This window comes from Myotis nattereri, assembly GCF_964212035.1.
Source record: "Myotis nattereri genome assembly, chromosome: 11".
NCBI lineage: Eukaryota > Metazoa > Chordata > Mammalia > Chiroptera > Vespertilionidae > Myotis > Myotis nattereri.
The window spans coordinates 71,422,099-71,438,703 of record NC_138086.1 but is presented as its reverse complement, the minus strand read 5'-3'; the positions used below and the strand labels follow the sequence as shown (position 1 = coordinate 71,438,703).

At 36.6% G+C, this 16,605-nt stretch overlaps 1 protein-coding gene across 1 annotated transcript in view; it reads left to right on the top strand.

The window, feature by feature from the left end:
* Nucleotides 1–16,605, top strand: part of COG5 (component of oligomeric golgi complex 5) — a 196,686-nt gene that overhangs the window by 140,841 nt on the left and 39,240 nt on the right. The window contains exons 13-16 of the mRNA XM_081101799.1: nt 3,297–3,458; nt 5,616–5,715; nt 11,421–11,531; nt 13,400–13,462. Coding sequence (XP_080957925.1) covers nt 3,297–3,458; nt 5,616–5,715; nt 11,421–11,531; nt 13,400–13,462 — 436 coding nt within the window. The remainder of the gene's footprint in view (nt 1–3,296; nt 3,459–5,615; nt 5,716–11,420; nt 11,532–13,399; nt 13,463–16,605) is intronic.

Sequence of the window (16,605 nt, the reverse complement as noted above, 5' to 3'; positions counted from 1 at the left end):
CCAAGTAGGATTAACTCAGAAAGACCACAATAGACAGGTTTATTCCATACTTAACTCATTTAAATTTTATTTATTTATTTAGTATCACTTTCAATAGCATGTAAACTTTGAGGACAGAATTTTTGAGCTGACTTCATAGCTACATTTCCTACATTTTGGAGGTCCTTGACAAATTGTAAAGGCTTAATAGTATTTGTAGGAGGGAGGGAAATAGAGGAGAGTAGGAGTGTGGAAAAGTTCTCAAGCTTAGAGATCTTAGAGTTGCAGCAGTTCAGAATGTTGGCTCAGATATAAGGAAGCTCCATAGTAGAGATAAAATAAAGGCACAGAACAGAAATAAGTGAAAAAAGTTACCTGTTTGACATAGTAGCCCCCAAGGACCCTTAGAGCACTGGAGAGCAGGAAGAGTGCTAGGGCTAACGTTTCTGTGGAAGAGGGAAGATGCTTTTTTTTTTTTTTTAATTGGGTTGACATTGGTTTATAGAACTAAAGGCTTCAGGTGTACAATTCTACAGTAAAGTACTTCATCTTGTATGTTGTATATTGCATTGTGTTGGGGAAGACATTTCTTATGGTTAATAAATGACAGAAGGAAAAACAGAAGATGTTTAAAGAGATGCCATAGACTTCAGTATAGGATTACTTCTAACAGATTTAGGCACTAGTTCTTCACTTTTCCCATTGTGGTCTTTCTGTCTTCATCTGTTATACGTTACCTGCATACTTCCTTTTTTTCATCCTTACCTGAGGATATTTTCTCCATTACTTTTCAGAAAGAGTGGAAGGGAGAGGACAGAGAGAGAAACATCAGTGTGAAAGAGACACATCGACTGGTTGCCTCCTGCACGCATCCCGACCAGGAGTTAGGGAGTGAACTGCAACACAGGCGTGTGCCCTTGACCAGGAATCGAACCTGCGACCCTTTGGTGTCGGGGGCAACTCCAACCAGTAAGCAACACAGGTCAGGGCAGCCTGCATATTTCTTTACTAGAGTTTTAAGCATTTTAAATCTGTATCTTCCCAGCACTTAAAAAGCGCCTGGTACACGGCATTCCCAGTAAATACGTGTCGAGTGAAATACTTATTGAATGAGAAAGTATCAATTGATAACCATGGAATTATGACACAGAGCCAAGAGCATTCTGACATCTAGGTCTTGTCAGTTGATCAGAAAGAGTGGGAAAGGAGAAAGCCAGGCTTTGTATACATGAAGGAGCAGGTCATTTGTTTTCAAGGTTAATATTTAGGATGAAGGGGGATTTATTTAAGAAAAAGAAAAAGACAGTGGCAGGGCAAAAGAGAATGGTAGGGCTGGTAAAAGGATCATAAACAGGGATGATGTATTTGATAATTTTTAGAGGAAAACTCTAAGACTCAATAATTGGACTGCTAAATGAAAATCAACACAAATAATTGAAGGCATAGGAAGAGTACGGAGGAAAAGAAGTGTTTAATAGGTTACATTTTCTTTTGTGAAGAATATTGTAAAACAAATTAGCTTAGAACTCCAGTGGGGAGTATTTATGTGATTGTAGGACGTTAACAAATACTTTTTATTTTCTCCTCATTCTTTTTTTTTTTAAAATATATTTTATTGATTTTTTTACAGAGAGGAAGGGAGAGAGATAGAGAGTTAGTAACATCGATTAGGGAGAAACATTGATAAGCTGCCTCCTGCACATCTCCCACTGGGGATGTGCCCACAACCCAGGTACATGCCCTTGACCGGAATCGAACCTGGGACCTTTCAGTCCGCAGGCCGACGCTCTATCCACTGAGCCAAACCGGTTTCAGCTTCTCCTCATTCTTATTAGTAACAGTTTGGGCATGGGAAGGCAGATAAAAACCTAGACCTGTATGTATACTTCTCCGCCAGTCAGTGAGCTTTATGGGAGGTGCCAGCTGTGGGTGAAAAGGATTGAGCGAGTGCAGCAATTTTCAACCAGTGTACTGCAAGATTTTTTAATTTTTCATTTTGTAAGGAAACCTCTACAGTCTTCTTTTTTAAAATTTTACTTATTTATTGATTTTAGAGAGAGAAGAAGGGAGAGAGAGAGAGAGAGAGAGAGAGGGGGGGGAGAGAGAGAGAGGAGAGAGAGGAGAGAGAGAGGGGGGAGAGAGAGAGAGAGAGAGAGAGAGAGAGAGAGAGAGAGAGAGAGAGAGATTGTTCCACTTATTTATGCATTCATTGGTTGATTCCTGTATGTTCCCTGACCTGGGATCAAACCTGCAACTTTGACGTATCAAACCACACTAACCACTGAGTACCCAGCCAGAGCAACTGCAAGAATTTTTAAAACATGCAGTACCTGACTATTTAGTCAGGGACACTTACCTCTTTTCCCTTAGATTGTCAAATAAAAAAGTGACAACAGCTCACACAAAATAGCTGTCCAGTGTGAATGCCCTGTCTTGAACCATAAATATATAGGTCATATAATAGAGTTGCATCTTATTGGTCATGTTGCATAATAAGGTTGCATCTGATTGGTTAGTTCTTGGTACCAGAAATCCTTATATATAAGTGCTAGAGGCCCAGTGCATGAAATTCTTGCACAGGAGGGGGGGGGGTGTCCCTCAGCCCAGCCTGCACCCTCTCGCAATCTGGGATCGCTGACTCTTAACTGCTGGCATGCCTGCCTGCCTGATCATCCCTAACCACTCTGCCTGCCTGCCTCATTGCCCCTAACTACTCGCCTGCCTGCCTCATCGCCCCTAATTGCTCACCTGCCTGCCCGATTGCCTCTAACTGCCTCTGCTTTGACTCCCGCCGCCATGGCTTTGTCCAGAAGGACATCCGGAATGACGACTGGAAAGTCGTTCAGCTGTTCAGTAAATCAATAAAAGTTATACCTCTGTTTTTGTCAGAATAGCAAAAAATATATATTTTGGTGTGCTGCAGAATTTTAGTAATTAGTCCATGTGTGCCATGAGAAGGAAAAGGTTGAAAATCACAGCTAGTGGAAGAGGTCTCTGCAGACATGACACTGTAAAGATAGGATTTGCTAAGTAAAGGTATAGCCCTATTAGAAATTAAGAAGATTTTACAGTGTTAGTCTTTGAGTTTCAAATGACAGACTTACTTCAGTAGGTATTGGTGTATGTTATATTTATACCTAGGATTTATGTATAAATTAAAATATTTAGTCCTTAATAAATGTTTAATTATGAAATGTATTTATATTTAAACAAAATTTCTGCTTTTTCTGCATGTAGAGTTACATTTTATTTAGATTTGCTTTCTAAGACAGGCACTTGCAGCCTAAATTCATTTTTAATACATTTTGTTTCCACAGTCCAGAAAAGGCTTTAAAAGACTCAATACAACCCTATGAGGCTGCTTATCTATCAAAGTCCTTATCTCGACTCTTTGACCCTATCAACTTGGTTTTCCCCCCTGGTGGTCGTAATCCTCCTTCTTCAGATGAACTGGAAGGTATTATTAAAACTATAGCAAGGTATGTATTTTTAATATAATGGCATGTTATTAAAATGCCTGCCATGTTTGTTAGTCATGTATGAAAGCAATATATTTTAATTTATCTTAAATTATTTAAGTAACTAGTGGCCCAGTGCACGGATTTGTGCACATTGAAAGGAAATTAATTAGAAGAAATATTTTAATCTCTATTCGCCCTTTCTCTATAATAGAAGTGTCAACCAAATTCACGATCAACAATGACAGATCGAAACACACAGGTGCGATTGGCACCAGCAAGAGCTTTATATGTATCGCAAGTCAATGTTTGTTTATTTTTTTTTCAATGTTTATTTTTAAATTGCCAGGGCGTGTTGTATGTACTGGCCAGTCGGATGGACAGACGGACAGTCACTTAGCCTTTTATATACATAGATTAGTCCTGCAGTTATATCAAGAGTTTTGTAGTGAATGAGTGCACATAAAGTACTTAAGATTCCAATTAATGAAACCATTTTTAAATACTGTAAAAAAATAGTCTATTCTAATTATTCTGTATCTTGTCAGTGATGCAAATTCTTTATGCTATAGTAAATTTCTGTTACACAGGAAAGTATAGGAATAATTTTATAAATTGAGAAGCTAAACCATAGAGATTAATGTTTCTTTTCTTAAATTCACAAAGTACTTCATGGCATATGCAGGATTATAATCCTCACTAGCTTGCTTGTGTTTGCTATTTTAAGTTTTCTAAGTGAATGTGGCAGCTTTTAAAATTCCCAAAAGGGAAGGTAGCCTAGCAGAGGTGCCACCTGAATGCTAGCAGACAATGTAATTATAATGTTGCCTTCAGAAATTTACAGTTGACCCAGATTAATTTGCAACTGCAACTATCTCAGTTCCCATAATAGCTAACAAATTGTCTTAACAGTAGGTTTTTACATTTGTAGATGAACACTTTGAGGAGTAAAAATAGTAGTTAACCAATACAGGACGACAGTATAGAAATGTCTAGATTCTTTTAGACTACAAATTTGATGACAGTGATTCTGAGGCATGTGAGAATAAGACTAAAAAGCCACAGGTATAATTTACATAAGCATCTCTCCAGGTACAAATATTCCTATAAAGCATCTACATTGCCCAGCATTTTTATCCCAAATCTCTCCACACTTATCATGACATTCCAAAGTCCTGACTCTAGGTTTTTTTTACCCTAATGTATTTGTTAGCTGTGTAGCATGGTAGTGACAAAAACAGTACTGGCTTCAGCTTGGTCTCTTTGACCTGCTTATGGAAATATTAAAGGAGCATCTCTCCCCTTCCTCTATGCAGCTTGACAATGCTGTAATCAAGTATAATGTGGAGCTTACAGAAGCATACTTATGCCATTGTTTAAAAGTGAACATTAAAGACATTATGTCTCACTATTGTATGAAAAGGCATTTCTGTCACACATAGTATGTACTAGTGTTACTTCAAAGTACTTCATTTTCTTTATATAGAGAATCTGGTGCCAAATTTATTCTGCTATTTCAGATACAATAATTACTTCTCCTAGTTTCTGCCTCTATATGGGTTTTCATGCAATTTTTAGCTCCTGGTATTTTCACTTTTTTTTTTTTTTTTGGTTGATAGCTCAGCTGTCCCAATTAATTCAATGTTAAAGTTGAAAATAAACATACTTTAATAATTCAAAATTAAATTCTTGCTATGCTTTTGATATAATTACAGAGCCACACAAAATAGCATGAATTGGCATAATTTCTAGAAACTGAATATCTTAATATATCTCCTTTAACTTATACTTTTAGCCCATGTCCTTCCAAGGTCATCATTTCCATTCAAGAGCTGTCATTTCCTTGCAGATGTCTGTGATATGCAGTGTCTCTAATTGCACTTATCAGTATTCAGAGTGCTACTTTTAAAATCTGTACACAATTTACTCTCATAATCACTGCCTAAACCCACAGTGGTATGCTTTCATTAATGAGAAACTGGTCATTAACCAAGCCATCTCAAAGCACTTGTTTTCTAATGCTGAATTTAGGAGGGAAATTGAAACAATGCAATTCTTGATATCAATGAAATCTATAAAAATAATTACTATATCGCTTGTTGGTTTTAGGTTTATATGTTGTTCTTTACTTTGCTCATGAACAGTGCTGCTAATAAAGTCTGCTCTTGTTTTCTCCAGTGAACTAAATGTAGCTGCTGTTGATGCAAACCTCACATTAGCTGTGTCAAAAAACGTGGCCAAGACCATCCAGTTATATGGTGTAAAATCAGAACAGCTAGTAAGTGATATCCCTTCTATAAACTTTCATGATTTTGTTTAAAATTACTAATTATACAATCCTGGACTAATAATTAATAGTGAATTCACTGAAAATTTATTTACTTTAGTGAACTTTTGAAACTTTCTGGTGAATTTAAACCAGAAAAAAGGTTGCATTTATTAAAAAAATGGCTATTCTACCATAGTTATACTTTTAGCTGTTTGCATGTATTTAAAGCAATAGCTATGTAATGGAATCATAATCTTAATTCTGTACATTAATATTTTAAAGTTAGGCACACATTTAACTAATACATATGGGTCCTCACTGAAATCTAAACACCAAGGCTTTAGTATATATTTAACTGCCGTTTATAAACTAATTTTAGAGAATGTGCCAAAATCTGACATCTCTCCTGTCTTTATAGGGTAGTCAGCCATATCTTTTAGCCTCTCTGACTGCTCCTAATTGAAATGTCAGAAAATAAAGTAATCTGGTTTTACCTATGTCCTAGTAGTTCCAGTTGGTGCTGGAATAATTTTTAGGTAGGTTGGTAACAAATTGAACTGAAGGAATTTGTATAAAATCATCCTTGTTGATAACAGTCATATCATGAGGCTTCCTATTAGGATGGTCACATTTTGTTTGCATATTAATATGGTACTATTTTCCATTCAATTGTTCTTGTAGCCTTGGCAAATAAATTAGAAGCCTCTTTTCCTAAACTTTGTTTCTTGAAAACTGGCCCTATAGAAATAATCAAAGCTCTTTGTAGGTAATTCGATGACTAATTTTTCTCTCAAGGGTGTTTTTATAGAAGCTTTATTATGATGTTTATTGCTTGTTTTATTTCTATAAATGAAATTCAGTACTATATCTAATAGAGTTTAGGGTAATTATTGAAATGTGAGAAAGATAATCCTTATGAGATGATCCCACCTAAGAATAACATTAGAAGGAAGAGCCAGCATTAATAGGAAGTATTTTTCATTTTTTCCAGCAGGAGGAAGCAGTGGTAATGGTAACTTGTGACTTCAGTTAAGGCAATAATGGCAAAAGGAATTGACAAAATAAAAATGTATCGACAAACATCTGATTAAATTTATACTGTTGGTTAAATAATCTGTGACCCTAAATTACTCATGGCTACCAAACCTACTGTGCTAAAGGTTAACAGAAACTTGTTGACTTAAAAAAATTTTAAGTGGCCCTGGCCAGGTAGCTTAGTTGGCTAGAGTGTCATCCTGATACACCAACGTTGTGGATTTGATCCCCAGTCAGGGTACATACAAGAATCAATAAACAAATGAACAACAAATTGATGTCGCTCTCTCTTTCTCTCTCTCTCTCTCTCTCTCTCTCTCTCTCTCTCTCTCTCTCCCCTCTTCCTTACTCTCTAAAATCAATCAATTTTTTTAATGCTCCTAAAACTTTTTAAAATGAAATTTTTTAAAAAAAATATATTTTTATTGATTTCAGAGAGGAAGGGAGAGGGAGAGAGATAGAAACATCATTGATGAGAGAGAATCATGGATTGGCTGCCTCCTGCACTCCTCCTAGTGGGGATTGAGCCTGTGACTCAGGCATGTGCCCTTGACCAGAATCGAACCCTGGACCCTTCCATCCGCAGGCCGACGCTCTATCCACTGACCCAAATGGGCTAGGGCCAGGATTATTTTTTAAATAGTACACGTATGAAGGCATCAGAGGGGGAAAAAGTGAATATCAATAAAGGAATGAGATTTAAGAGTTTATATCCCACTTTTTTAAAAAATAAAAAACCTCACCTGAGTATATATTTATTGATTTTAAAGAGAGAGGAAGGGAGAGAAAGAGAAACATTGATGTGAGAGAGAAACATTGATCAGTTGCCTCCCGTACACTCCAACTGAAACCCCAAAACCGTTTTGGTGTACGGGACAACACTCCAACCAACTGAGCCACCTGGCCTGGGCTATAATAGAGGGAGTAGAAGAGGGGATGGAACATAGGCTACTTAAAAGGAAGGGTTGAATAACAAGAAGTAATAGTAAACACAAATAATTGGTAGACATGTAGATAAATCTAAACCTTAATTGCATAAAATAAGAAATAATAGTGACTGATTTGGGACATATAAACAAGATAGAATTAAAATACAACTCCCCATTAAAGTTTAGAGTGGAGAACAGATAATGAATTTTGAAGCATTCTAAAATGTTTGTATGTAAAGAGTTTTTCTTTGATTAATAAATTAGTTATAGCATTCATTATTGAAAAATGGGAAAGCTCATTATACCTGACAGTGAATAATAGTTCTTTCTTCCTCAAAGAATTAAAAATATGCAGACTGGTGGCTCTAAATTTAATTAACAGGCCAGTGTTTAGGAGCTGGTGATTGGTTGTGGGTAGGTGGAAATTCCATCTGTTCAAAAGCATAAGGCCCTTGAAGAAAAATAAAGTAAAAGCTCTGTGATTCTTTCTTGCCAATTGTGTTTGCCTTCCCCACACTTTGTGGTTACAAACCCCATGAGCCAGGTGGAGATTTTGACTTAAGGGATAGGAGCATAGAGATGTGAAGGAGGTTAATGAGTAAGGTAAGTTGATAAAAGCTCTTTGTAACAGAAATACAAGGTTATGAGCAATACAGCTTTGAACTACAAAGCTATATTTTATTCCTGTGTGCTGGTTTTGGTCATCTCTCATGTATAAACAAGATCTGATTTTGTTTCCAGCTTTTTGGTAACATGTTAACTATTCAAAAGGGAACCCATCTCAAATTGTCTTCTCTTTGATAACAGGTTTTAAATTGTGAAGGTTTAGTCTGATGTCAAGATGTAATGTCGCCACTGAATCTGTTCAGTGATTGAATGAACCTGTTCTTGTTTTTATATACATAAATACGTAGGGAAACCTTTCTTTTTTTTAATCAAAAGTCAAATATTTGACAAATTCAACAATCTGAAGTATAAATAAGAACCAAGAAGGAAATAAAAGCATCCTTGTGACCCTAGCTGGTTTGGCTCAGTGGATAGAGCATCAGCCTGCAGGCTAAAGGGTCCCGGGTTCGATTCTGGTCAAGGGCACATGCCAGGGTTGCAGGCTCGATCCCCAGTAGGGGGCGTGCAGGAGGCAGCGGATCAATGATTCTCTCTCATTATTGATGTTTCCATCTCTTTCTCCCTCTCCCTTCCTCTCTGAAATCAATAAAAATATATCAAAAAACAAAACAAGCATCCTCGCAACTGCCAGAACTGATGTCACAATGTCCATGCCCTAAAGGATACCCTTATTTCATAGGAAAGTCTCCCAGCTTTTGTGTGATTAGTTCTCTAGTTCCCATTTTAAAGCACATTAGACCAAGATAAGGGGAGATGAGAAGATCAGAAAGAGGAAACTGATACCTTAGCAATGTAAGAAGGCTCATAGCATCACCAAAATTTAAAGAAAAAGGAAACTCAGGAGTTTCCAAAGAGATGAGAGAAGGGGCAAGCAGCCATATATACCCTTCTCAGCTCTGATAAAGTCACTTTTTTTGTTACTAAGAGAAAGTTTATTTAAAAAGTCACGGAGGTAAAAGAAGTGTGACAGAAGACATGGGCTCAGGAAACAAGTTACAGAGGCAAAAGAAGGGGCCCTTGGAGCTTAGGAGAGAGAAGAGTCAAGGAGAGGGACTGGAAAGTGTGGGAGCGCTGCTGGGTCCTCAGTCCTTGGGCTTTGAAGGTGGGGATTTTAGGGAGGTCCCAAGGGAGGGTCTCCTTAGAATATTCAGCAGCTTTCCAGGTGGGCCCTTTCAGGGCTGTGGTCTCACTGGTAGTTTGGCGCCAGGGCAGGGGTCGCTGGTGCTGAGGTCAGCATGGCATCGCTCCTCTGGTTGGCTGCTTTTCTGGGCCTGGAGCTGAAACACCACGGAGGCCTCGATGTTATCCCTGGGGTTAATGCTTAAGGGAGTGGTCCTGCCAGGGGTTTGTATGGGGGTCTTACGGGGCTATTCTGCCCCTTGTTCCTCCTCTAAAGGTATCTACCACATGACTAGCAACAGGCCAGGGGAGGAAAGGTCAGGGGAGGGTCAGAACCACATGACCAGCACCATGGAAAGTGAGAGGGGCCAAATCGCATGACCAACGTATGCTAGAGGAGGACGGTTACCCCCGGGGGAGGTCCTTGTTATCTGTTTTACCCTTTGCTAAGCACCTGGGGCTTTCTGCCCTGGTGGCCTTCTGTACCTGGCCCATGGTCCTTGGTCTGCTCATGTCTGTCTAACTGCTTACCACATTACCCCCTCAAGGATCTTAGCTCTGAGTCACTTTTAAAACAAAGTAGGTAATAGCACAAAAACACTGGTCATTGTAACACTAGTGCACATATGCCGTAACCTCTGACACCACTAGCCATTGCCACTTCAATCTCTCAAGTGGCTTATTCAGGAGCCTTCCCCACCTTCATCATAGCACAGAGCCCACATCTCCTGTTGTTTCATGGGAGCTCAGGGTTTTATTAGTATTAGTTTACCATTTAGGGGTTAAACTGGATTTTGTAGGCTCTTCTGAGATTCTAACCATTAATTTTTCACCTAATTTCTGTAAGAAAACTATGGCTTTTTTTTGCCCACCCACTACAAGTGGTTGTTTTAGAACACAACTGTTTGCAAGTTGGTGACTGTCCACAGGAAAAGGCTAAATAAATTACAGTTATTTAACCTGATGTCAAAACCTTTTGTTGACTTAATAGCCGTTATCATGGGTGGTAACTTCAACAAAGGATTATTCTCTTTATTTTAATTGCCGTTTTTAAAAATTGTATTTTATTACCACAAGTAGAAATTTATCAAGTAAGAATTGAGTTTCATTTTGGAAATATATGTGTGTATGTTTGTAAAAGGAAAGACAAAAGAAAAAAAAAGTATTTCTCTCACATTTTATTGGCTCACTATTAGGCACACTCCTAAAAGGCCAATTTTTCATGTTTGAGTTATGCATCCACATTCATAGAGTTACTTGCACCATGTTTTATTTGTCCTGATCAGGTTTAATTTGCCTTTAAATAATAATTGTTATAGAGGAATGGATTAAAATATGATCAATATGAGAATGATTTATATGTGGATTTTTTTAAAAATTGAATTATAATAGTTTTAGATTGATTCATAAAGCATTCCAGGTCCTGTTCCCTAAAAGTCATTCATTTAGAAGTAAGTTAAAGGTCAGGAGAAAGTTCTGATACCACTTCTACTGATCTTTCATACCATTATTATAATCTTAGGCAACTTCCTTTAAAATTATTTTTTAATCTATAAAAAATGAGAGTAATACCTCTTTTCACCACTCATTTCATTGGAATATTATGATGATCGTCAAATGTACATAGAACATAGGTTTATTTTTATTCCTTCCTCTCTTCCTTTATTTCTTCCTCCCTTCCTCCCTCCCTCCTTTCCTTAACAGTTGCCAGAAAGTATTGCCCAGGAATATATGCTGATGTATCAAAATAACAGCACATACTAGACTTTCGGGTCACACCCCCTCAGGAGTCCATCAGCTGTGATGTATTGATGTAGGCTGTTCCTCTTGGGCAAGGTTACCTCCATATCCATGGTGTTATCTCTGCAGAGGTTCCTGCCGTGCTGAAAGTCCAAAGCTTGACCTGAATATTTCCAGTTACCATTTTGTCAGAGGGGCATTAATCCCACCCCCATCCCCACCTCCGCCATTATGGTCATTTCTTTCTGTGTTGAATTCTTACAGCTTTCCACACAAGGAGATGCAAGTCAGGTGATTGGGCCTCTTACGGAAGGGCAGAGGAGAAATGTGGCAGTAGTGAATTCACTGTTCAGATTGCACCAGTCAGTAACAAAGGTAACCTTTATCTTTATGTTTTTGACTGAATTTCAAGTTTTTCTTTCTTCTTGCCTCAAAGTTGGACAGTTTATGAATTATTTAATTTTTTTTTTGCAAAATAATGCAATGAAAACATGATGACTGTAAAATAAACCGAGGAATTAAGTCTCTTTATACAGTCTTTTACCCTTGCCTTTATTTGTGTGACTTTTTATCTGTACATTCAGTTTAAAACACATGAACTATAGATTCCAAGTTTGGTTGTTATAATCCAGTTTATTGAACAAATAATGTAAGGATAAATTATCCATTCCATACCTATTAAAAAGCATAATATGATATCTTGGTAGTAACTTACAGCAAAGCTAATGACAGAGTAAGATCTCTAAGCCCTCCTTGTCAAAAGGTTCTATTTTTTCACAAAAAGAGTGAATGAGCTGCATGAAAACTGTGAATTTTTATGATATAATCACTGATGGCTACATATATTCTTTTTGCCATTTTTTAAAGAAATTACTGAACTTTAACTTGTGTGCCTTCATATATATGTCTAAAATGAACTGTATTCATAATTACTTAGGAAAGCACTTTCATCCCATCTTTGACTTTGAGTCACTTGTTTTTGCTATATAAAAATCATCTCATCGTCAAAGGTTTCAGTAGGTAGGGAGATAAGTGTTTAGAAGCCTGAAGGATGCTAAAGATTAGGTGATGTTCTTTAAAACTTGACCTTTCATATACTAGCTTGTATTTTAGAATAATTATGTGACTGTTATTCACTTACTAAACTTTTTAACAAGTCCTTTTATCAAGTAGGGGTTTCTAAAAATGTACATTTCACACACTAAGCAAAATATATTTTAAAGGGTTATTAGTGAATCTCAGAAAAGTAAATAATAAAACTAAATAAAAAGAATACATGGCAGGGGTGTGCGGGAAGAGATTAACCAAAGAACTTGTATGCATATATGCATAACCCATGGGCACAGACAACAGTATGGTAAAGAGGGGAGGGTGTGGGCTATAAGGGGCCAATGGGGAAAAAGGGGGGACATCTGTAATATTTTCAACAATAAAGAATAAAAAATAAATGATGTATTTTCCATTTTCTTTAATTATTACTCTAAAGCACCACAAGCAATGAAGTGTTGTATTTATTTAGCCTGATTTAAATGCTTTTATTGAGACTTTTAGAATTTTTATAATGTTTGCATTTATTTATAAAAAAAATCTGACATTTGTATTTTATTTTCGTTATTATTTTTAAAAAATTTTATGAGTTTATTTGAGTCAAACTGACAGCATTGATAGGAAGCAAAATCTCAAATGCTCTGACATTTGTATTTTAAAGACTGTTTAAAATTACAGTCAACCTAGAAGAGTGAAAATTTTTAAAGAAATACATAAATATGGCTTTAGACCGACCTTTTCAAGTTATAACTTTATCATTAAAATCTATGTAGAGTGAGTAATAGAAACTAGCTCCTCTTAAGGTTTGATTATTTGAAGTATATATGTGCTTTATACAGGAAAGTATTTTTCATCCTAGTTTAACTGAGCTCCAACCAATTGAGCCACCCGGCCAGAACAATGCTAATGCGTTTTTAAAACATTTGTGAGACATTCCTCTAAAGTAATCATCCTGTTTTGCCCTGGTTGGTGTGGCTCTGTTGGGCATTATCCCAAAAGGTTGCTGGTTCAATTTCCAAGTCAGGGCATATGACGGGGAGGCGGGGGCATGCAGGAAGCAACGAATTGATGTTTCTCTCTCACTGATGATTCTCTCTCTCTTTCTCCCTTTCACTTCCTCTCTCTGAAATCAATAAAAACATATTTTTAAAAAATAGCTTAAACAAAAGTTTAACTGGATCAAAACTTTGTTTTAGGTGGTTTCCAGTCAGTGCTCATTTCCACCAGCAGCTGAGCAAACTATAATTTCAGCCCTAAAGGTAAAATAATTTCATTGAATCTTTGACTATAGATCAAAGTGGGTTTTAGAATTATTTGTTTGAATGAGTGGGAGATGTCACATTTTAAAACTAATTCTGAATTCTCTACATATACCAAAAGTAGCATGTTCATACTTATCCTAAAGAGAGAGGACACATGTGTGTTTATATTTTCTAGAATTTAAAAATATATTGACTCTGTTGGTGTCTACAGATTGTGTTCCACGTAGGATAATTGTATCACAAGCAAGAGAAGCAAGTATTCACTGTGTCTTAAAGTAGTACAGGCAAGCATTATCCTGTTAACATAGTGGTTCTTCACCAGGTTGATTTTGTCCCCTATGGACATTTAACAATATCTGAAAACGTTTTGATTGTCACAACTGGGAAAGGGGTGCATCTAGTACCAGGGATGCTGTTAAACCTGCAATACATAGGACAGCTGTCCACAAAAAGAACTATAGAACCCTAGCTGGTTTGGCTCAGTGGATAGAACGTTGGCCTGGGAATCAGAGGGACCCAGGTTTTACTCCAGTCAAGGGCACGCACCTTGGTTGTAGGCTCCTCCCCTGCCCGGGCCCTGGTGGGGAGCGTGCAGGAGGCAACCAGTCGGTGTGTCTCTTTCACATTGATGTCTCTGTCTATCCCTCGCTCTTCCACTCTCTCTAAAAATCAATGGAAAAATATCCTCAAGTGAGGATTAACAAAAAAATTATGGAGCTCAAAATGTCAATAATGCCAAGGTTAAGAAACTGTAAAGTGTGGCTCTAAGATTTGAAACTAGAGTAAATTACCTTTTTAATATACTCCAACATAAATATACCTCCTTTCTAGCTACTAAGGAAGGTTAATGGAAAACAATGTTGATGTGAGATTCAGAGTGCTCATCTCATTATCATGAAATATTATTAAAGCTGCCATAATAAAATAATTGTTTTTAGTAAGAGTTGCCCAATTTATTACTGATCATAAAAACAGTATAAAATCAGGTCAGTATGACAAACCAAACGGTCTTAATATTCCTGCTCCTAAGCAGGAAATACATGTAGTTTTCTTTTCTGTGTTTCCACATCTTTTCCTTATATTCTAGCAGTACTGTCAAACATTTTTTGATCACTACCCAAGATAAGAAATACATTTTACTTTGCCACCCCATACATAATACATAAGCATTTATTAATATATCTGCATATACAATTGCATATATATATACATATAAATATATATACACACATATACATATATATAGAATATACATCTATATACATTTCCATACTTAAAACAGGTTTCACAAAACAATACTTTCCCTTATTTTTGTGATGCACTCTTATTTTTCTGTACTCATATATTATTTTTTAAAACATCCTGATAATGATCCACTAAATTGATGTTTGAGAAAGTTCATTCTAAAGATTAAGATAGAGTGCCTACACTTTTCCTGATAATAAAAACCTTCTGGATAAGTTAAAAATAGAATTCCTTGGAGACGATAATTCATATAGGGTGGATTCTCTGAATTTTAACATACAATTAAGGTTATTCCCAACAGTCACTTTGGGCTGGGAGTTGAGGTCAGTGCAAGGAAAATTGACTTCATCTTGGGCTGTAGCCCTCACGCTGAGGTTTGCCCACCAGAACCAGTATCTTATGTAGCTGGGCACTGCACTTTACTGAAACTTTAATCTTTGCCCTTGAGAAGATTAGCAATCAGGTCAAAGGCATCTTGCAGTGGCCATGCCAGTTAGAGACTTAATTGCTTATGTTAACAGAACTCAGTTTAACAGTTTGACCTTGCTTTTTAGTTCAAGCTTATCAAAATCATTATGACACATTAAGGAAAACACTAATCAAACCCTCCTACTTAAAGAAAAGACTATTTCATAAAATTGTATTTCATAACATTATATGAAACTTGTTACCTCACTTTGAGTTAGGGATAGAATGTTAATGATGAATACGTGACTGCAGCCCAAGGACCAAAAATCTATGGCTTTAATAGTTTGTAGAAAATATATTAAACATACTTTTCTGTCTACTGAAAATATAGGTAAAGACATATAATAGCCTTTTCTTTGAAATTGTATCTAAAATCAAATGTTATTTAGGCTTGAAGTTCACCATCATGTTATAAGCATTATTTAGTTTGTCATGAGTGGCATAATTACTCTTAATTTCAAGTCATTTCATTGTAACCACCTCAGCTCTAAGTACCATTTAAACACCTTGGCCCAATAATTCTGTTTCATTTATTACTGTGATTGAATGGTACAGATAGTGATTGTATTGCTAAGTTTATATATGACAGTTTTTCATTTCCTCCTTATTGTGAAGTTTTGATGTTCTAGATCAGCCGTGGGCAAACTACAGCCCGCGGGCCGGATCCGGCCCCTTTGAAATGAATAAAACTAAAAAAAAAAAAAGACCGTACCCTTTTAGGTAATGATGTTTACTTTGAATTTATATTAGTTCACACAAACACTCCATCCATGCTTTTGTTCCGGCCCTCCGGTCCAGTTTAAGAACCCATTGTGGCGCTCGAGTCAAAAAGTTTGCCCACCCCTGTTCTAGATGAATGAATATCCCCGATTGCTAAGGCTTCAATATTTTTGTAATCTTAGTTATTTTAAATAAATCCTTTTAAAATGTATGACAGAATTCCCTGCTTTTTTTGCAAAGAGCTTATGAAATATAATTTTATCTCCTTTCTCAATTTCCTCTCATAGTTGTTAATACTCTGCCCATCCTTGAAGGCATTCCCCAAGATGCTCTCTTCTCTTCCTGTTTTATATTTTCCCTAAGTAGGAAACTTTATCAGCTATTAAGTTTTCTGTGTATACCATCATCATGTGCAAATGGAGACAATTTTATTTCTTGCGTTCTGACCTTTATGCCTGCCTTTTCATGCCTTGTTTTATAGTCCTAAATAGAACTGGTGAGAGTAGACCTTGTTGACTGGGTGCAGGCACTCAGTATTTTACTATTTTAAGTATGATGTTAGCTAGAAGGTGTGTGTGTGTGTGTGTGTGTGTGTTTTAAGATGGCCTTTATGAGATTAAGAAAGTTCCCTTCTAGTTTTAGTTTATGGAAACTTTTTATTATAATAAATGGTATTGTTTCATCAAATGGCTTTTTCTGAATCTGTT